The sequence below is a fragment of the Gobio gobio genome (assembly GCF_949357685.1).
Source record: "Gobio gobio genome assembly, chromosome: 25".
Lineage (NCBI taxonomy): Eukaryota > Metazoa > Chordata > Actinopteri > Cypriniformes > Gobionidae > Gobio > Gobio gobio.
The window spans coordinates 21450633-21473378 of record NC_137121.1 but is presented as its reverse complement, the minus strand read 5'-3'; the positions used below and the strand labels follow the sequence as shown (position 1 = coordinate 21473378).

Sequence of the window (22746 nt, the reverse complement as noted above, 5' to 3'; positions counted from 1 at the left end):
TTTTTTACTGATGAAAATGTATACTTTTGACATAAATTGACACTTTTTTTTATTTTTTATTTGTTCCCTTTTCTTAAGGGATGTCAGGCCCAGAAGACCAACTTAAACAGAGGGAAACTAGTAATTCACCAACACAAGGTATTGGACACAGGTGTTGTTAATAATAAAATGTAATCTATTTGTAGTAGCCTCTTATGAAGTTAAAGCTCATTCCTTTTGAATAATGAAAATAATGGTAGAAGCATATACCCAATAATCACAGGTTAGTGTAAAGTCCAAGCCTTACCAGGGTATATGGTGAGAATTTGAATCCTGTATCTGCCTATCATATCATATTTTTTGGCGGGTAGTTTAACTCTCATCTAAATGGCTTTGTGCTTGTTTATCTGCAGGTGTTTGGAGTTTCAGTCCCTTGAAGAAAAAACATGCCCAGCCCATCCAGGTCACAGATGTCTCGGGCTCATGTAGCCTCTTCCAAGAGTTTAAGAAGAGGTATCATAAAAAGAAGGAAATCACCTCAAAGCAGAATTCCAGTGAAAAAGTGTGATTTCTTATTAAAATTTAAGTAAATGGCCTTTTTTTGTCATGTGTTTACTTCCTGTTAATCTGACGAATCTAACAGATGCAAATTGCACTGATTCCTTTTACTGTGTACTTGAACCTAAAGTTTTTGTATTGTATTATAAATGCACCACTTGCACACTGGACATACAGTTCAACAGCTGCTAGTAACCAAGTTTTCAAGTATTTGTGTACAAGTCCAACATGCATGTTCAGGAAACGTGTCTATCATGAAGGAACATTTTATTTTATTGTGTATATATTGTTGTTCTTTTATTTTTATTCCACTGGTTTGTACAAAATCTATTTTTATACAATTTTATAAAACTTGTATTGCTTTTGAATAAAACCATTTTTGTAATACCTTTTGCAGTTGATCCTGGATTTTAAAGTGTTTAACCATGATTTTCTTTACTCATACAAGTAAATATTTTAATAGTAACTTTATTTCTGAGAATGCAGAAGTAAAATGGTGTAAAACAACGAATGCCTTGTGCAATAGATACATTTTCAGACACCAACAATACGAAGTATACAACAAAATGACTTGTTTTTTTAATGTAGATTTTGTAAATTAACTTTAAATGTTGAAAATAGGATGTATGTATATCTATGGAATGTATTAACGTCAATACAAAGGAAAGAATTCAAAAACGGGAGAAAAATATTTAATTTTCCTCGACCGTTTTTGTTTGTCTCTTGTGGATGACGTAATACTAATTGCGTCCCGCCCACGCTGATGCTCGCGAATGAGAGGAAACCAAAACAATGTTGCGACAAAATGCTGGATTCCGGATAGACAGTGGATGCATTGACCAAATAAGAAAAAAAAGAACAACGCATCTTCCACGTGATATATAAACAACGCGACCAAATCATGGCTACCGTAGATTCTCTTATGAGCTTGTGAGCAACGTAAAACACACAGCTACTAGATATGGAAAACTATTGACGCAATTCATTCTGTTTTTGTTATGGCATGAATTCCAGGTCTGTGAGTGATACATGTTTCCCCGTGCACAGGTGTGCTTTTAGTGTTGCTCAGCGATCTGAGAAGTATGGTGAGATCAGGATGTTGCCTGCAGCCATTAAAGACAGATTATTGCGGATAATGATGTCTTCTGGCACGGTCACGGACTCCAACATCAGCCAGGTAAGGTGTCCTCTCTGCCAAGAACATTTGTGATGATACTATATGTACTGTGTTCAATAAGGAGTGTCTTCGCTTGGGTGTGTGCTTTGTGTTTCAGCTTGTGCACGCTGGTACTCACACACTGGATCTGCAGAACTGCCGGGTGTCAGATTCTGCCCTTAAACAAATCAACTGTGTGCAGTTGAGGACAATACTCTTAAGAGGCTGTGCAGAAATCACATCTGAGGGTATTCTTTCCACATATTAATGGTGTTTATGGGGGTTATAAACACTTAAGCACTTAATGAAATGAGTTTCAGTTGAAGTACTACAATGACTAAAATGAAAACTGAAATAAAAATGTATTAAAGCTATATAGAAATATTTTTTTAAAAATACTAAAACTGCACATTGAAAAAAAAACATATAACAATAAAATATTAATGCTAGTACATAAATAATACTAAACTGACACTGAATTTCCCCCTCAAACGAAAGGGTAACACTTTAGAATAATGGTCATTAGTTAACTATATTAGTTAACATTAACTAATAATGAACTGCACTTATAAAGCGTTTATTAATCTTTGTTAATGTTAATTTCAACATTTACTAATGCATTATTAAAATCTTGTTAACATTAGTTAATGCACTGTAAACTAACATGAACAAACCATGAACAGCTGTATTTATATTAACTAACGTTAACAAAGATGAACAAAAACAGTAACAAATGTACTGCTCATGTTCATGTTAGTTAATACATTAACTAATGTTAACTAATGACCATTATTCTAAAGTGTTACCAACGAATGCTTTTTTGTTCATTACCATTTTTAATGAAAACTCAACTACAAAAAAATGTTAGGCCTACAATTAAAAAAAAAAAACCTCCGTATATTAAACTTAAAAAAAAAACGAATACGGATGACACAAAATACTCACATTAATAAATAAAAAATCTTTGGAAAAAAACGAATGCTCAGTTTGTGGTTCACTATTAGGCCTATTTGATTGAAAACAACAACAATAAAACAAAGACAAACTCTTACATTAAACAAATCAATATTTTTTATTAACAAAAATTATCTTGCGCTTGCCTCCGCTATCGTCCTGTCAATCATCTCCTCGCTGTCTACTCTCGCTCGCGGCTATGATTGCAGTTACAGTCACTATCATCGCTACCCACCCTCTGCCGATATGTATTAGGCCTACAGTATTTGCAATGACCATCCCTTGTCCATAAACCGAGCGTATTGTAAAGAAAAGTTATGACTGCTGCGTATAACACTTGTCTGAACATTGCATGGTCACACCCGCTCTTCGCTGTCTTGCGCAGCTTCACCACACATATTTAGCCCTACTCCACACAGCTAAATAAATCAGGCTGGGTGCAGATTAATATTTCTGATATAACTTTTTCTGTGAAACGCGTTAAGTTGCACAGAAGAAAGCCCATGCCCTGTACAGTTTAAGAAGACTATTATTTTGTTACACAGAACTGGGGAAGGACTGATGGCGTCACATGCTCAGGTTTGCTTGACCAATCAGCGGAAAGGGGCGTCTCATGACCGCCCACATGTGGAAAACAAATTTTGAAGTAATTTATCCGTTTTTTTACCCGTGAAACGAAAAACGAAAAATCAAGCCGAAATCTCGTTTTTTCGTTTTTTTTTTAAACGAAAAAACGAATAAAGGAGCCATTTTCTCATTTCTGCTTATTTCATTTCAAATAGGAAATCAAACGATCAAAACGTACACGGACCGAGATTGTTTTCCGTTTTCCGTCTTTTAATATCAAAAGAAAAATGGATTGTTTTCCGTTTTTTGTTTTCCTATTTACTAATGGAAATTGGGAAACGAGCTGTTTTTGTTTTTTTCCTTTTAAAACGAAAATCCGTTGGCCACCAAGTACACGGACCTTTAACCTGATCCTTTAAAACAGATACAACAAGCTTTTCAAAGCATTTCATAATATTTGAGGTCAAAGCCACAGGTCTAAAATCACAATTCTCAACTGGGCAAGCTGTCTTAGGAACTGGCGTAATTATAGTTTTTTTCCACAAAGATGGAATAATATGTGAGTCTAAAGATTTCTCATGGGCAGAATGCTGAAGTAAGCTCATTAGCACAAGTTTTTAGCAGAAATTCCATCAGGACCTGTAGATTTTTTAGTACATACTCCTTTTGTTTTATAACTTTTGTTATTAGGAAATACAGTTACATTTTTCTTCTCTACAACTGTATCTACACAAAAATGTATATAATCAGTCATGGTTTTTGTGGCAACATCAATGTCCATCTCATGAAACAGTTCCCAGTCCGTCGACGCAAAGCAGCCTTTTAAAAGTTCAATGTTGTCATCAGACCAAACAGAAACTGTCTTTGTCTGAGGTTTAGTCCTTTTTAAAAGGGTCTTATAAGTTGGTATCAAGTGAATCGTGTTGTGATCACAGTTCGATATAGGGGGTTTAGCCTTGGCAACATATGCGTCCTTCACATTCCTATAGCATTTATCTAAAATCATGTTACCTCGCGTATCACACTTGATATACTGTTCATAGCCGGGAAGTGAAAATTCCTGTCTGCATTGATTAAAATCTCCAAGAATAAAAATCGGCGCTCCTGGAGTAGGCCTACGCTGTAATTAAGGTTGCCACCTGTCACGGTTTTACCGGGATTGTCCTTCTTTTTAATAACTTGTCCCGGCAAATTGAAGCAGTGAAGAAGATTGTACGTCGTCAACATCGTTTGTTGTTAGTGTTAACATGGGTGGCGAGACCGAGGACGAAGATGACAGTGTGTCAACAAAGACTGACAGGCCAGTAAAAAAGAAAATGAAACGTTCGACCTACTTTAATAATGACTGGATGAAAAATGACAATTACTCCACATGGCTAAAGCAAACACCAGGCGATCCACTATGTGCTACTTGCTCCGTATGCTCAGTTAAAATTCTGGTTAAACATGAAGGCAAAACTGCTTTGGATGACCATGCTAAAACGAAGAAACATCGGAGTCGCGTTCAAGTAACAAGACAAACAAAGGCAATTTCATCATTCATGATTACAAAAAACTCTGAGGACAAAATTACTGTCGCCGAATTAACAGCTACCTATCACGGTGTGCGACCTGGCCATAGCTACCTGTCAACTGACTGTGGGAACAAGGTCAGTGCAAAAATATTCAGTGACTCTGATATTGCAACTAAAATGTCTTGTGGCAGAACTAAAAGTGAGGCCTTAGTGGAAAATGTGTTGGCACCATTTAGTCAGCAAAGATTAGCAGCAGAGTTGCAGAAAGCGCACTATTTTGCAGTATGTTCTGATGCATCCAATTCTGGGCACACAAAAATTGTTTCCCTACACAGTCCAGTATTTCTGTCCATCCGAGGGTGTGAAGTATGGATTGTTAGACTTTTACGACGACTCCAACGAATCTAGTGAAGCCATATTCAAACAAATAGTGTCTATTACTGAGAACAATGGACTTTCAGTCAGCCAGATCAGTGCCTATGGTGCAGATAACGCATCAGTTAATTATGGTCGGCACAACTCAGTTTTTCAGAAACTCAGAGAAGCTAACCCACAAATTGTGAAGGGCAAAGGAGAGGTGGTGGTCCAGTGGGTTAAACCACTGAACTGATATGCAGAAGGTTGCTGGTTCGATCCCAGCGGTCACCACCAGTGTGTCCTTGAGCAAGGCACTTTACTCCACGTTGCTCCAGAGGGATTGTCCCTGTAACAAGTGCACTGTAAGTCGCTTTGGATAAAAGCGTCTGCCAAATGCATAAATGTAAATGTAAATGCAATTGCAAGTGTCACATCATAAACAACACTGTCAAAGCAGCTAATCGTGTCTTTAGTGCTGGAGGGTGTGACGTGGAGGCCTTTGTGCTGAAGGTGTACAGGGAGTGCAGAATTATTAGGCACGTTGATTTTCTGATCATATTTTTTTTCCAGGCACATTTGACCAATTCCAAACCACAGTAATCCTAATAACTACTATTGATTTAGTATTTAATAATGTATAAGTGATATATAATTGTTCATGAAGGCTGGAAATGAAAATCACCTTATATTCAGGTGTGCAGAATTATTAGGCATGTTTTCTTTTACAGATAAATTGAGCCAAAAAAGAGATTTAACTCAGACTGAAAAGTCAAAAAGTATTAAATGCCCATGAGAAGGATGCAATACTAATGCAATACTAGACATTGCAGTTAAGGCGTGACCATTGGACAGTGAAATGCTCGTTGGGTCAGCAGGATCTGACAAAAACAGGTGGTGAAGAAAAGACACCTGTTAACTGCAAAAGAATTAAGAATTAAGGTGAAGAATTAAGGGTGAAACCATCAGGAACCCTTTAGTCTTCAGCGCCACCATTTTCCAAAGCTGCAACCTACCTGGAGTCTCCATAAGTGAAGGTGTCAGGATCTCAGAGACTTCAGTTAGGTAAAGAATCCTAAAAAATGACCCCCACTAGATAAGAATCACAAGCTGAAGTGTTGTAAAATACATGAAGGTTTTTTTATAGGCTTTATGGACAGATAGGTTGAGAGTGACTCTTGAAGGACCAGCACCACATCCTCTAGTACCACTGTTTGAAGAATTCATCTTCCAGAATCTGGCAGTACGTTTTGGGAGTTCATTTTTAGTCCATCTCTGCAAAACGGACTTCAGGATGGACTAAAATGAACTCCCAAAACGTACTGCCAGATTCTGGAAGATGAATTCTTCAAACAGTGTTACTAGAGGATGTGGTGCTGGTCCTTCAAGAGTCACTCTCAACCTATAAAACCTATAAAGCCTATAAAAAAGCAGGCTTCATGTATTTTACAACACTTCAGCTTATGATTCTTATTTAGTGGGGGTCATTTTTTAGGATTCTTTACCTAACTGAAGTCTCTGAGATCCTGACACCTTGCACTTCTGGAGACTCCAGGTAGGTCGCAGCTCTGGAAAATGGTGGCGCTGGAGACTAAAGGGTTCCTGATGGTTTCACCCTTAATTCTTCACCTTAATTCTTAATTCTTTTGCGGTTAACAGGTGTCTTTTCTCCGCCACATGTTTTTGTCTGACCCTGCTGACCCAACGAGCATTTCACTGTCCAATGGTCATGCCTTAACTGCAATGTCTAGTATTGCATTAGTATTGCATCCTTCTCATGGGCATTTAATACTTTTTGACTTTTCAGTCTGAGTTAAATCTCTTTTTTGGCTCAATTTATCTGTAAAAGAAAACATGCCTAATAATTCTGCACACCTGAATATAAGGTGATTTTCATTTCCAGCCTTCATGAACAATTATATATCACTTATACATTATTAAATACTAAATCAATAGTAGTTATTAGGATTACTGTGGTTTGGAATTGGTCAAATGTGCCTGGAAAAAAAATATGATCAGAAAATCAACGTGCCTAATAATTCTGCACTCCCTGTATAGTGAATTCAGTTGTTCTGCTAAAAAGTGGAATTGCTTAAGGACTTCTGTGAATTTACTAATACGAAATACAGGGAGATTCTGAGGCATGTCCCCACACGCTGGCTGTCTTTGCTGCCAGCGATACAGAGGATTTTGGAGTGTTAGCCAGCTTTAAAGTCTTATTTTGTATCCCTGGGAAAGGAGGACTGCCCATGTATCATCTGGACATTTGTGTGTGGTGCAAGTGATGCAGAAAATGTAGACTGTACTGTAGCTGAATGTATCCTTGCATTCATGCACAATGTGATGCAAGAATTTGATTCATCTATTAGGGTGCTCGAGAGTGACAGTGCTACTGTGATTGATGTTTACTCTGTGATGAACGGATTGCGCAGTCGGCCGATCCCAAGGCACAGACAAATTCTATGGCAGCAAAGCAAAACAAATACTGAGGAGCCTTTTACCCCAGCAACAGGAACAGTTCAGGAGCCTGGTGGACAGATTTTTTGAGAAGGCAGTGCTGTATCTTGAGGATAAATTTGACTTCAATGACCAGGTTCTTGCACACATTGGCTGTCTCAGCCTTCATGAAGGACAATCACTCCAGTGGTCAGAGTTGGACGTTTTAGTGGAAAAACTGGCCCTGGATGTTGAAGAAGACAAGCTGTATGGTGATGTAGTCATTCTGAATCAGGTCTTCAAACCATTCCAACAGACCTTTCCCCAGACAGAAAGTGGGCCTATTTTTTTAGCAAGGCAACTGAATCCACCGAGCTGTTGAAAGTAGTTGCTTTTGTTTTTTCCATACCAGTCAGTAATGCCTATGCAGAAAGAGTGTTCAGTCATATTGAGGATGTTTGGTCCGATAAAAGAAACAGATTGTCAGTTGCAATGGTGAAGTCTGAGCTTCAGGTCAGATTGAATTTCAAATTGTCATGCACTGAATTCAAGACATTCATTGAAGTACAGAAACCTCTGATAGCTGCAGCAAAGGGAAACGCCAAGTATAGATGGAAGACTAGGTAAGCTAAGGCCCATTTATGTATGATTTTGTAATTCCAATGTCTGATTGAGACATACTAAATAAAAGTGGCTAAGGTATGGCAAATGCAAATCTAATCAGGTCATCCCGCAATCAGGTAAGCTATAAGTTAAGTAAGATAAGTGAGAATACTTGAGATGTTTAAAATATTCACGAGTCACGACTATGCACAATCTTACTGCACAAAGGCCAATTTTGTCTTATGGGTCTAATGTCTAATGGACATTTTCACTTGTGAGCAAAGCGGTCAGTCAGGTCACCGGGTCCAGGTTTTTTATCAGACATAGGTGTCAACCCTAGCTGTAATTGCTTGTTGACACAGTCAGATATGCAGCTGGCCGCTTTAACGGCGTTCCCACTCGGTGGAACATACACTGCGCAGATGACAATGTTTCCAAATTCTCGCGGAAGATAAAAAGGCCTCAGTGATAAGCACAATAATTTCACATCAGAACTGCACATTGTTTTTCTCACCGTATATTGGCTGCACCATCTGTCCTTTATGTAGGCACAGACGCCACCGCCTCTCGTCTTTCCCGAGTTTTCGTCCCTGTCTGCTCTAACAAGGGAAAACTCCTCAAGTTCCACCATTGAGCTAGGGACATCACGGTGGAGCCAGGTCTCTGTGAAGACCATGAAACACGAGTCTCGATACTCATGGCAAATCCTTGAGTTTATACGTAGCTCCTCTATTTTGTTCCTTAAAGACCGCACATTGCTCAAAATCATGGACGGCAGCGGTGGTTTGTTGCCCCGGTTTCGGAGACGGAGACGGATTCCTCCTCTCTTTCCTCTTTTTCGGGGCCTCGGCGGATGAACCCGCTTCCTCCTGACATCTTCAGGTATGTCTGTGGATAGCGGCGTCCTGGCAGGCCTCAGTGAAAGCAGCTCCTCTCTGGTATAGCAAAACGATAGTACGCCAGCAGAGCGTGCAGGTGTCACTCGCTTCGAAGCGAAGATTTCCTCTCCGATCAGTACCGAGAGTAAAAACTGTGCCAAAATCGTCTTCATTATGATAAAAGCGTACTTAACTGAACTAAAACCAGAAAAATAAAATAAGTAAATAAGCTTCTAGGTGTCCTTCAGTGGCCTAAGAACTAGAAAAGTCTTAAGCAAAATAATGGTTACATTTCAAAAATATCAAGTGTGACAGTGTCTTTGCACTAAGTCTGGCTCGGTGAGGGCACATTATAAGGCCTCCATGACTAAATACTCTTTCCACTGGTGCACTTGTGGCAGGAACTGCAAGCAGTTTCATAGACACAAGATAAAGCCATGCATGCTCCTGTCAGTCCAGATGTCCACTGTCAGTCTTTTGTAGTTTACATTTTATCTTGGACTCTTTTTCTGCTACTAGCTCACTCATACGTCTAGTTACGGTGCTTCGACTTACTGGGCACAGTATCTCTCCTCTATCACTGACATAAAATTGCTGAAGCTAGGCTTGTCAATCAAAGACAGAGGTAGGTTGCATGAAATGACGAGGTCTTGTATTATGGATTCAGTAATGGCCTTCTGTCTGGGATGCCCCTGACTGTATAGCTGCACACCTCTTGTCTGGCTTAAGAATGAATCAATGCTGCTCTGTCCCTGTGCACTGGCCCCTTTCTTTGCTTTGTTGAACTCATTAAACCTGCAGATGTCGATCAATGAATATGAAAAGACAACAAGTAAGATGCTTATCTAATAGCTAACAATTTTATGTGCAACAAAGCACATCTGAAACCCCAAGGTTCTGAACTGAAAAATGGTACTCAGGGTATCACGAAAACATTTCAAAATGTATAGGCAATAACAAACTTTTTTTCCACTTAAAGAGCACACACACACACTCAAGCAAACACACAGAAACACTCTCTCACAGTCACACACACACACTCAAGTGCACACACACTACCCACACGTGGTTTACGGGGACTCTCCATAGGCGTAAATGGTTTTACTAATGTACAAATGGTATAATCTATCCACTTACACTAACCCTACCCCTAAACCTACCAATCACAGAAAACTTTTGGCCTTTTTTGAATTTTAAAAAACACCATTTAGTATGTTTTTAAGCAGTTTGGATTATGAACCATGATTGTTTTATATTAATACCCATGTCATTATACACATTTGTGTCCTCATAAACCATATACAAGAACACACACACACTCATACACACACACTTTTAAAAACGTTTTTCCCCCACTTTTTGAAAACGGGTCTGTAAGGACAACAAGGGTTAACATTAAACAAACGCTCATTTATATTTCATAAAGAAAACAGTCAGAGTTAACCTCCCGTAATGATTGGTAGTAGCTAAAGCAAGCTAACGGTAGTTGGGCAATGCGCTAAACATGTTTAACGTTACTGATCTGTCAGGGTGCGTTTTCAGATGCCTGATAAAATTAGATGTGGTTGAGCCAGAATCTTTTATCTTGAGACCGCATATTTTGCATTGAGCGCTACTTTTGTTTGGCCCGTCGGGTTGGAAGTTTTTAAATCCAAAACTTATGATGAGTGGCACAGCAGCGGCAGGTGCAGTCGACATGATTGTTCGCTGTCCTCTCATGTGTGGCCGCACGCAGCAGATACTAGTGATGTCCGGTTCACGAACGAATCGTTCTTTTGAACCGTTTTTTTTTTAGTGAACCGGTCGAACCAGTTCACCAAATCGGACTGAATCGCTCTAAACAGTTTGCATCTCTATTAAGCACTAATCCACAAATTTATAAAGTTAATCACTTTTTGACATGTCTGACTGTCCCTCTGACTCAAAATAAACCACGTAGTACGTCACGTGTTACGTGGCAGGTTATAGATACCGGAGGGAGGGGAATATCAGCGAGCTCATCAGACGTTTCCTAAAAATAAACATTGTTCACAAGTCCTGCAGCTCGAGTCTGAGTCGATTCTGAAGTCTTTCGAGGACGAGTCTCAAGTTGAGTCTGGGTGGTACCCGGTGGGGTCTTCTGCTGTTTTAGCCCATCCGCCTCAAGGTTGTGTGTGTTGTGGCTTCAGAAAAATGCTTTGCTGCATACCTTGGTTGTAACGAGTGGTTATTTCAGTCAAAGTTGCTCTTCTATCAGCTTGAATCAGTCGGCCCATTCTCCTCTGACCTCTAGCATCAACAAGGCATTTCTGGATGTTTTTCCCTTTTCACACCAGTCTTTGTAAACCCTAGAAATGGTTGTACGTGAAAATCCCAGTAACTGAGCAGATTGTGAAATACTCAGACCGGCCCATCTGGCCCAAACAACCATGCCACGCTCAAAATTGCTTAAATCACCTTTCTTTCCCATTCTGACATTCAGTTTGGAGATCAGGAGATTGTCTTGACCAGGACCACACCCCTAAATGCATTGAAGCAACTGCCATGTGATTGGTTGATTAGGCAAGGCAAGGCAAGGCAAGTTTATTTGTATAGCACATTTCATACACAGTGGCAATTCAAAGTGCTTTACACAGAAATGAAATAAAAATATTACAGTTATAATAGGAATTTAAAGAAATAAAAAATAAAGAAAATATTGAAAGATAAAAATAAAGAGTATAATTAAAAATAAAAATAAAAACAGGGTTAAATTTAAGCATATAAATTAAAATGCAAGCAGTTCGGACAAAGCACGTACAGTGGCACAGCTCATTCAGTAAATGCACAGCTAAACAGATGTGTTTTGAGTCTGGATTTGAAAGTGGCTACTGTTGGAGCACATCTGATCTGTTCAGGAAGCTGGTTCCAGCTACGGCTGGCATAATAGCTAAAAGCAGACTCTCCTTGCTTTGAGTGAACCCTTGGTATTTCTAATTGACTTGATCCTGATGATCTGAGTGATCTGTTGGGTTTGTATTTAATCAGCATATCTGCAATGTATTGAGGTCCTAGGTCATTGAGTGATTTATATACAAGTAATAGCACTTTAAAATCGATCCTAAATGTAACTGGAAGCCAGTGTAAAGATCTGAGGACTGGTGTGATATGGTCATATTTTCTGGTTCGGCTCAGGATCCTGGCAGCAGCGTTCTGTATGAGCTGCAGCTGTCTAATGGTCTTTTTGGGAAGGCCGGTGAGAAGACCATTACAATAGTCCACCCTACTGGTAATAAAAGCATGAACGAGTTTCTCTAAGTCTTGCCTGGAAACAAAGCATCTAATTCTTGATATATTTTTGAGATGATAGTAAGCTGATTTAGTTATTGCTTTGACATGACTATTGAAACTCAGGTCTGACTCCAAAATCACACCAAGATTCCTGACTTGATTTTTTGATTTCAGGCCTTTAGCCTCAAGATATGCATTCACCTTCAGAATTTCATCTTTGTTTCCAAATGTAGTAATTTCAGTTTTGTCTTTGTTTAACTGAAGAAAGTTTTGGCACATCCAACTGTTAACTTCATCAATGCATTTACATAGAGAGTCAATGGGGCTGTAGTCATTAGGTGATAGGGCTAAGTAGATCTGGGTGTCGTCAGCATAGCTGTGGTAAGCCATTTTGTTATTTTTCATTATTTGGCTGAGTGGCAGCATGTACAGGTTGAATAGTAGTGGTGCAAGAATTGACCCTTGTGGGACTCGAGAATGTCATGGATGTCCACTCAGACTTATGGTCACCTATACTCACATAATAACCTCTCCCTTCTAAGTATGACCTGAACCATTTGAGGACCATTCCAGAAAGCCCAACCCAATTTTCTAGCCTGTCAAGAAGTATTTTGTGGTCAACAGTGTCGAATGCAGCACTGAGGTCCAGTAGTACCAGAATTGATGTTTTGCCTGTATCTGTATTGAGGCGAATATCATTTATAATCTTTATGAGCGCCGTCTCTGTGCTGTGATGCGGTCGGAAACCAGATTGAAAATTGTCAAAGTATCCGTTTGAGCTTAAGAATTTGTTCAGCTGACTGAAAACAACTTTTTCAATGATCTTGCCTATGAAGGGGAGATTTGAGATTGGTCTGTAGTTGCTCAATATGGAGTTATCCAGATTTCTCTTTTTCAGGAGAGGCTTAACTACTGCGGTTTTAAGGGAGTTTGGAAAAGTCCCAGAAAGAAGTGAGGCGTTTACCACTTCTAGGAGATCTGCTTCTAAACAGTTAAACACACTTTTGAAAAAAGAAGTGGGGAGTGTGTCAAGGGCGCAGGTTGATGTTTTAAGGTGCTGTACTGTTTCTTCTAAAATTTTACCATCAATTGCTTCGAAATCAGTCATAGTAACTTTCTGAGGCTGTGGTCTGATCTGATTCACCTCAGAGCAACTAAACGATGTGCTGATCGCATTTCTGATATTAATGATTTTCTCGGAGAAGAAGGACGCAAATTCACTGCATTTGCTGTCTGAGAGCATTTCACTGGGAATGTGACTCGGGGGGTTTGTTAGTCTCTCTACAGTAGCAAAAAGAGTGCGTGTGTTGTTTATGTTTCTGTTTATAATATTTGAAAAGAAGGTCTGTCTAGCTTTGCCTAGTTCCACATTGAAAGCACGAAGACTGTCTTTATAGATCTTATAATGGACTACAAGTTTTGTTTAGACAATTGCATTAATGAGAAATTGAACAGGTGTTCCTAATAATCCTTTAGGTGAGTGTATCTAGAGCTAAATAAATTGATATTCAGTATTTTTATTTATTTATACAAAATAATAAAAAATATATACCCACAAGAATGTTAATAAAAACACTAACATCTGTTTTTAAAAAAAAAAGTAATTAATACCTTTATTCTGAATTGTCAAACATGACAGTAAAGACTATATTGTTTAAAAAAAATCAATTTCAAATAAATGCTGTTCTTTTAAACTTTATTACAGAATACTTAAAAAAATGTATCATGTTTTCCACTAATTGATTATAATCATAAATGTTTCTTTTGCGGCAAATCCGCATATCAGAACGTTTTCTGAAGGATCATGTGACACTGAAGACTGGAGTAATGATGCTGAAAATTCAGATTTACATCACAGGAATACATTTTCAAATATATTAAAACAGAAAACAGTTATTTTAAATTCTAATATTTCATAATATTGCAGGTTTTTTTTACTGTATTTTTTATCAAAAAATGCAGTTTGGTGAGCATATATGAGTTCAAAACGTTAATGAACTCTACTGACTTGTATATGTTGAAATGAAAAGGACACTTATTACTTCAAAAATAAAACAGAAAGCAACTATCAGGGATTTTTTATTATTGATTTTTCATTATCTTGAATGTAGCAGCCAAACTATGAATTTTAGACTCGTATAGATATCTGTTGGTCAAATGAAATTGTTCAAGAAATCAACCTTTGCCATATTTGTCTATCCCACAGGTCTAGAGGTGTTGGCATCCCACTGCCCCTGTCTTCAGGTGGTTGATCTCACAGGCTGTACAGCTGTGACGGATTCAGGGATTCAAGCTCTGGCTCTACACTGCAAATGTTTGGAAGTGATTTCCCTCCGTGGCTGCACTGCTGTCAGTGATAAAGCCCTGCTGGAGCTGGGGACAAACTGCAAGAGGCTGCACAGCATTTACTTTTCTGGGACAGAGGTAATTTACACTGTGGTTGGGCTTTCAGACTTGGGTATATATATATATACACACACCGATGAGCCAGAACATTAAGACCACCTGCCTGATATGCTGTTGGTTATCTGCGTGCTGCCAAAACAGCGGCAACCTGCTGAAGAATGGACTCTACAAGACCTCTGAAGGTGTCCTGTGGTATCTGGCACCAAGATCCATCAGCAGATCCTTCAAGTCCTGTAGGTTGTGGGGTGGAGCCACTGTGGATCGAACTTTTTGGTCCAGCACATCCCTCAGATGCTCAATTGGATTGAGATCTGGGTGTGGTGATGAACATGCTGGTCATCGTCGCGTGATCATCAGTTCACAGTGTTATTGAGTGTTTTGATGTATTGTTTTTCATGATTATGTTTTGAAATGTGTATGGAGACAATGTCTAGTGTTCAAACGGTGTTGTGTAGTTGAGTGCAATAATTGAACCGAGACTTTGACTTTCATATTTCTTTTATTTTGTATTGTTTACTGTTGATCAATGATAATATTCATGATTAGAATTATTCGTTTTAAATGTGTCTGTGATAGCACTGCTGAACTAAACGTGTATTCTTGTGTTATGGGTGTGAGTCGAGTCGACCCCTGTAGTTGGTATGATCCGCGAGTGTTTGGTGAGAAACTTGTACATACAAGCCAGAGTGTTTGTGTGTGGGAGGCTAGGCTAGTAGTTGGGCCAGGGACAGCCAAGAGCTGAGGCTTCATGTCAGAGGCGAGGCATAATGCCTTGTTTGCTGCTCTCAGCATATTTTATTTATGTTTCGTACGGTTTAATTTGAGTATTTTTGTGTAGTTTGTACTTTCTTTGGAGCACGTATGAGGAGACAGCTGTCGGAATAAAATCACTTGGACCTTATGCTGACCAACAGCATTCCGAGACATGATCCCACCGCTGCCACCATGTGTCGGGATGCTGTATCAACCACACCCACCTTGGGTTTGTAGAGCTTCTACTACCTGATGTCGGATGGCTGGGTGTATACAGTTCACCTGAGTTTGTAATGTGTAATTTGTTTTTCCGTCAAGCCCGGGGACAGATGGAATGAATTGAGTACAAAGTTGGTAAGCATAAGGTCCAAGTGATTTTATTCCGACAGCTGTCTCCTCAAACATTACAAAACATAAATAAAACATGCTGAGAGCAGAGGCCTCTGACAATGAAGCCTCACATGCTACAGCCCTTGGGTGTCCCTGGCCCAACTAGCCTCCCACACACAAACACTCTGGCTTGTATATGCAAGTTTCCCGCCAAACACTCGCGGATCATACCAACTACGGGGGTCGACTCGACTAACACCCATAACACAAGAATACAGTTCAGCAGTGCTATCACAGACACATTTAAACAAATAGTTATAATCCTGAATATTATCATTGATCAACGGTAAACAATACAAAATAAAAGAAATATGAAAATCAAAGTCTCTGTTCAATTATTGCACTCAACTACACCATCTGAACACTAGACACTTGTCTCCATACACATTTCAAAACATAATCATGAAAAACAATAAATCAGAACACTCAATAACTGATGTTCACGTGATGATGACCTGCATGTTCATCATCACACAGGGGCTTGTCCCACCACCGGATTGTCATCATCCCTCAGTACATCCTGGTGCCATTACTTCCCCAGGTAAATGGTGCATACATACACAAACTTCCATGTGATGTAAAGGAAAACGGGACTCATCGAACAAGGCAACCATCTTCCACTGCTCCAAGTTCCAGTTCTGATGCTCACATGCCCATTGTAGCCACTTTCGACAGTGGACTGGAGTCATCATATGCACTCTGGTTGGTCTGTGGCTACTACAGTGTGATGCACTGTGTTGAGACACATTCCTTTCACAACCGTCATTCAAATTTTGTGTGAGTTTTGCCACAGTAGACCTTCTGTTGGCTCGGACCAGACGGGATAGCCTCAGTTTTCCTCATGTATCGATGAGCCTCAGGCGCCCAACACCCTGTCGCCGGTTTGTGGTTTGTCCGCCCTTGGACCACTGTTGGTAAATTCTCACCTGCTGACCGGGATCAACCCACAAGCCTTGCTGTTTCAGTCGACTTACCATAACAATTTGGCCCTTGTCAAAGACGCTCAGATCTTTATTCCTGCCCATTTCTCCTGCATCCAACACATTGATTACGAGAAGTGATTGCTTGCTTAAAATCTACTCTACCCAGACCTTAATATGTGGCCTTAGGAGATGATCAATGATATTCACTTAACCTTTGACTGCTCATAATGTTGGCTCATCAGTGCAAGTATATAGCATATACCAAAATCAAAATGCTACTCTGACATTTTGCTTGGACACACTGATTTTTATTGTTTTTACCACATACTCACTACTTGTAAATTCAAACTGTTTAAAGGTAACTGATCAAGGGGTCATTGGACTTGCGACAGGAGATTGTTCACGAAACCTAAAGGTATTGCAGTCTGATTAGAATTTTTTCATTAAGACCATTTTAATTTATTATTTTTAATGATTAATGATTTTTTGTCACAGGAGTTACAGATGGTAAGATGTCGCAATTTGACTGATCTGGCTGTGACTGCTGTTCTTGCAAACTGTGCCAACATCAGAATTTTCAATTTCCACGGATGTCCCCTGATAACAGGTAGTCACATGGTACCCGACATAAAACACCACATATATATTGTTGTCCTTATGTGAAATTTCAGTGCATTCACACCTGCCATGTGTCTGTTTTAGATGAGTCAAGGGAGGCGCTACAAAACCTGATTGGCCCCGACAAGATCCAACAAGTTTCTTGGACTGTGTACTGACGTGATTACTCTACAGCACATCGACTTTGTCATAACATGTAATGCACTCAAGAAAGTTCAACATCATCCTTTTCATATTTTCTAAACTGTCAATGTCAAATGTTAACTTACTGTATTTAACATAGCTATAGAATTATGTAAGAATGTTTTGTTTACTGATTGTAAAATAAACAGTATTTGACTAATTTACTATTACTAGAAAGAGATTGAAGTATGAATTTATAACCAAATACATTATGCTGATGTATTTGTGAGGATTATTTAATTAAAGTGTGTTTGGATAATTGAGATTAGTTTACTGCTTCTTTCAGCATTCTGCCAAGAAGAAATTGCTTGCTCTTTTTCTGCAAGGAACTTGGTTTATTAAAATAAAATGAGGAACTAATACTGCCAACCAGATGGAGAAATTAAGACACATTTGAAAGAGGTGATTGAAAAGTAGAGCAGATTGCTCGTATACAATTGTAGTCAGCATTTACATGGGTTTCGTTTTGGCTTCTGGGACGGCTGCCAAAATACACTGCAACAAGTGAGGGAGAGGGACAAAAGAGCATGGCTGTAGACAGAAGACAAGGAATGAGCCTTCAGCTCCACCCCTGAAAGATTTCTGACCGTTTTGGCCATGGATCCATTATTATGTGGAGATCTCCAACATTTTATAAGAGCAGCTCATGAGCAACACCAAAAAAGGTAGGAAGGCCACAGGTAAATATGACATTTATTATAATGGGTTTATGTGAGGATTGTTTTAAGTTCACTTAAATTAAAAGTTATTTTTTAAAGCCTAATAAATGTTGAAATTGATAGATTTCAAGTATACTGTAATGTTGAATGTCTATCATTAATGTCAACAAAAAAAAAAGATTAAATATAGAAATAGAGACATCAGTACAGTATTAGTGTCAGTGATACTGGCCTTCATTCATAAAAAGATGCCATTACAACAAATATTTAAAATATACTGTCTAAGAGTAACTGAAATTATTACAATATTATAATATTAAAAACTGTTTTTAATTGTGATTAATTACAGAAAAAAAGTATAAATAAATCAAATGTGTATGTATATATATATATATATATACACATTTTTTTTTATAATTACAATAAATATTGAAAATGTTGAGAACCAAAACATTCTTTTGCATAATGTTTTATTTATGTACATAGTTTACATACACATGAATGCATTAGCTGTCATAGATTATGTTTGTAGTTGTAGCACCACACTGTGCTATTTGTTAGTCCATAATTCTCCTCTTTGACTGAGTCTGGTAGCTCAAAGTAAGCCAGCTGATGTAACAATTTTCGAATGTCATGGCTTTCGAATTGAGCCCGTCCTGGGTCACCAATGAGCACATGTGTTTCATGTGTGCTTATACATGTCTGGAGCCACTTATGCAGATGATCAGCCAGACCTTCATCATAGAACATGTCTCCTAGAAGAATGAGATCCCAGGCCTCAGGCTTTGAACCGATCATGTTGTCTGTCACACAAGGTAAAGGCTCCACGTTGTTTAGTTCACAGTTCATTTTTGTGGCAATGGCAGCAACTGCAATAAAATAAAGCACATATTTATATATATTAAACATTATAGAACTTTTGTTTGTCAGTCAGTGTGGTGTAACCAACCACTGAAAGCTACAGGAGGCAAGTAAGCCATGTGACAAAAAATAGAATGAACCCTTTAGAGCAGGGATGGGCAAACTCAGTCCTGGAGGGCCACTGCCCTGCAGAGTTTAGCTCCAACCCTGATAAAACTCACTTGCCTGTAGCTTTCTAGTGCTGCTTTCCAGTTCGTTTTTATTATGCCCTTCACTTGCTAACTTCCCTCCGTCTCGTTCACTCGGATGTGCAAGTGATGGCTTACGTTGCATGAGTGCCCACTACTGGAGGAACCTTTGCAATGGACTGAACTGGAACGTCCTAAGCCCCTGATCACTTGGAATCCACTATGGAATTGATTTATTATTTATTTTTTTCCTTTACGAAATTGTTTAATGCCGCATTCTATATGTATATAGCTGTGTTTGGGTTGCTTTACTTTTTTTTTTTTTTTAAATAATTAAAGCAGCACTAGGTAACTTTTCAACCTTCATAATATATTTTCAAAACTCTTGTGATGATACATCGACTTACAATAGGTTGAATGACACGTCTGCCATAGCCTGACGGGGTCTGTATCGTTTTTAATCGTACTTTTAAACTTCGGGTTTCGGGTAGTAACCCGAGAAAAAAAGAACTACAAAATTCGACTGCTTTATATGCATATACGTCACTTCCACCACCACCCCCACTTCCTTAAATTCGGACGTGTGAGCCAAACTATCATTTGTTTGCCAAATGTTATAGTCATGGCCGAAGCAGCACAGAAAAATAAGAAAGCAAAGGTTTTGTCGGAGGAAAGTAAAAAGAGGAAACGAGAAAGTGATCGGATTAAAGGCAGGACGAGGATCAACATTGGGCCAGCGTTTGCTCGTTGGCGTGAGCTGAATACAAAATACGTAATACATACAAAATCATATTTTAGGATACCTAACATGTCTGTGATATCGGTTTATTTGTCTTTCCTCAAGCTATAATGCAAATCGATTTTTCAAATTTGCAGATTCATCTAGGGTAGCTTGATATTATAATATTGACGATATATGGTTATTATTACCTACCACTCAAACATTGAATTGAAGTATCATATAGATTCTGTAAAACGGGACCCAATAGACTAGGCTACTATAATGACGCTGGCTTGTAAACGTGAGCATCGCGATCATTTGGCGTTTGAAAAAAATAAAACCCATGAAATTATATTCATACGACATGCTGAAACATATGCCACTGTACCTGGGATGAAGACATTTCACACGCGACGCAAGCAGAACACCTGTATGTGAACTCCTGCTGTGTTCAGGGCTATCATAGTAGTCATGTCAACAAATGCACGTGCGATGCATGGTAATGGTAATGGTAATGGTAATGGACTGCATTTATATAGCGCTTTTAACAGACCTACGGCCATCCAAAGCGCTTTACATTTTTGCCTCACATTCACCCATTCACACACTCATTCATACACCGACGGCGGTGTCAGCCATGCAAGGCGCCATCCAGCTCGTCGGGAGCAGCTGGGGTTAGGTGTCTTGCTCATGGACACCTCGACACTTGGTCAGGTGGAACCGGGGATCGAACCACCAACCTTCCGGTTTGTAGACAACCTACATGAACCACTGAGCCACTGCCGCCCCACTGATGCATCCGCTTATGTAGAATGACAGTTTACGACAGTAGTAGAGGACAATACTGTTTCACAACTGTAGGGGGAGCCCGAGCGCAAAAGTTACCTAGTGCTGCTTTAAAATATCAGAGTTGTTTGTGGTGGGGTAAATTAAACGCGATGTGTGATAAGCTGCCAAACGAAGTTCATATTTTTGGGTGAAATCATTAAAACTATTTTTGTTAAAAATGTAAACATTATACATTTTTAATTTAACAATCTAAAAAAGTATTTTTTTAATCATTAAACTTGATAATTAAGGAATATCAAGAAAAAATATCCCATTAGCATTCTTTTTTTATTTTTTTTATTGACAAGAATTTGGCTTTGTTTGAAAATGACAAACTCTACAAGTATGTACATCTTTAAAGGTGCTTTAAGTCGAGTTGAATTTCCCAAATCACAATGTGAATGGTTCTTCTTTTTTAGGTATGAGGAGGTGCAGAAACACAAATCTCACTTGGATCGATGTCATTGGCCACCACATGGGAAGCTCCGCTGAGTTTGGCGGCAATGGCTGATGCTCCACAACCACAGCCGAGGTCCAGCACCTTTCTGCCTCCTGACACCTCAGGGTTATTTAAGAGAAACCTGCCAGAACAGTTCACGGCAGCATCATTAATAAAAACGACACAAGAATGCAGGTAGACTGAACGTATCTTACAGTAATAACATCTATCTACTCTAGAGTTCATTATTACTAATTAAACACTATACCTGGCCAGCGCCTGTCCACCGGGCCAATATATTGCCCAGTACGGATCAGGGAAAGGCCACAATTCCGGTTTCTCCGTCCAAAACCGGCAGGTGGGTGTGAACAGTCTTAAAGAAATCTCTGGGGTTAAACTTTGGCTGCTTACTATTTCTGTGTTGTCTATAATGAAGTTCTTTATATCATCCTCGGATCTGCCGCTGCTCACGTATCGACGCATTAAACAACACATTCCTCTTTGAAATGCATTTGAAGCGTCCTGACCGCGGAACCACGGGATTATTCCTCTGTACATGTCGTTAATGCTGAAACTAGTCAAACGTCCTCGCAATGTTTACATTTCTTCCACGTGTCTGTCACGCATGCGCAGACGCGCTTGACATGTGTGAGACGTCACTGAGCTGATCCCGCCAATTATAAATAAATAGATTATAGAAAAAGAATCTATTATTCATTTATTTTGTGATTGTATATACACAAAGATTTTTTGGGTGGACGTGGAAAATTTCATTAGAAGGAAAACAAATGTTATATTTAAATTAAATAATTTTGATATACGTATGTATTATTCCAATGAATGTAATAATAATAATAATAATAATTTAACCTTTATTGTACAACTTTTTATTATTTTGGGAAAATTTCATATACACAAGAAGAAATGGTCAGGATCCAAGCCACATTTTAATCATTTTCTTCAGGAGACTAAGGACTATTGCACCAGTTTGGAGAACATTGTGAATAAAAAAGCAAGAAAGACTTGTTATATTCTTAATGAATATACTCTTTTTGATTAATTTATCAAAGGTTTGTACACTCTGGCATTTTATTGTATTTTATATATGTTTTAATATGTAATCCTTGTTGTCTATTACAAGTTTCTTCTGGCAAATAAAAAAAATAAAAATAAATAGATTATTGTTTTACTGATCGGTTACAGTGTTCTAAAATCTAGCAGGTAGGTGTAGACTTTTTTTTAATGAAAATATAACAAATACATAATAACAGGAACAAATCAAATACAAAACATAGGAATTGTAATCTACCAGGATTTTTTTTTATTACCGCGAACAGATTTATAATGTACTGAATATGAGAATTTGAGTTGTGATAAAGAAAAATAATATGAAAGGTGTTAATACATATTGACATTTGTTTTCTGAGAGAGATAGCTACATAAATCATCCCAAAAAGCTTTATGAATATGGTATTAGTATGGTTTGATTGCCATGATATTTCAATGTTATGAGGAAATGGTACCATGGT

General features: G+C 38.6%; 2 protein-coding genes across 2 annotated transcripts in view; one reads left to right on the top strand and one right to left on the bottom strand.

Moving 5' to 3' along the window:
* Positions 1 to 18345, top strand: part of amn1 (antagonist of mitotic exit network 1 homolog) — a 41801-nt gene extending 23456 nt beyond the window's left edge. The window contains exons 3-10 of the mRNA XM_079810307.1: positions 79 to 138; positions 393 to 492; positions 1585 to 1714; positions 1812 to 1941; positions 14455 to 14672; positions 17079 to 17135; positions 17216 to 17327; positions 17423 to 18345. Coding sequence (XP_079666433.1) covers positions 79 to 138; positions 393 to 492; positions 1585 to 1714; positions 1812 to 1941; positions 14455 to 14672; positions 17079 to 17135; positions 17216 to 17327; positions 17423 to 17496 — 881 coding nt within the window. The 3' untranslated portion in view covers positions 17497 to 18345. The remainder of the gene's footprint in view (positions 1 to 78; positions 139 to 392; positions 493 to 1584; positions 1715 to 1811; positions 1942 to 14454; positions 14673 to 17078; positions 17136 to 17215; positions 17328 to 17422) is intronic.
* Positions 18346 to 18640: 295 nt separating this feature from the next.
* Positions 18641 to 21835, bottom strand: etfbkmt (electron transfer flavoprotein subunit beta lysine methyltransferase). The gene is made up of 3 exons (XM_079809141.1): positions 21486 to 21835; positions 21229 to 21359; positions 18641 to 19049 (listed from the first exon to the last, which is right to left on the bottom strand). Exons 1-3 carry the CDS (start codon positions 21773 to 21775, stop codon positions 18694 to 18696), a joined length of 777 nt encoding a protein of 258 aa, XP_079665267.1. The 5' UTR covers positions 21776 to 21835; the 3' UTR covers positions 18641 to 18693.
* Positions 21836 to 22746: the final 911 nt, after the last annotated feature.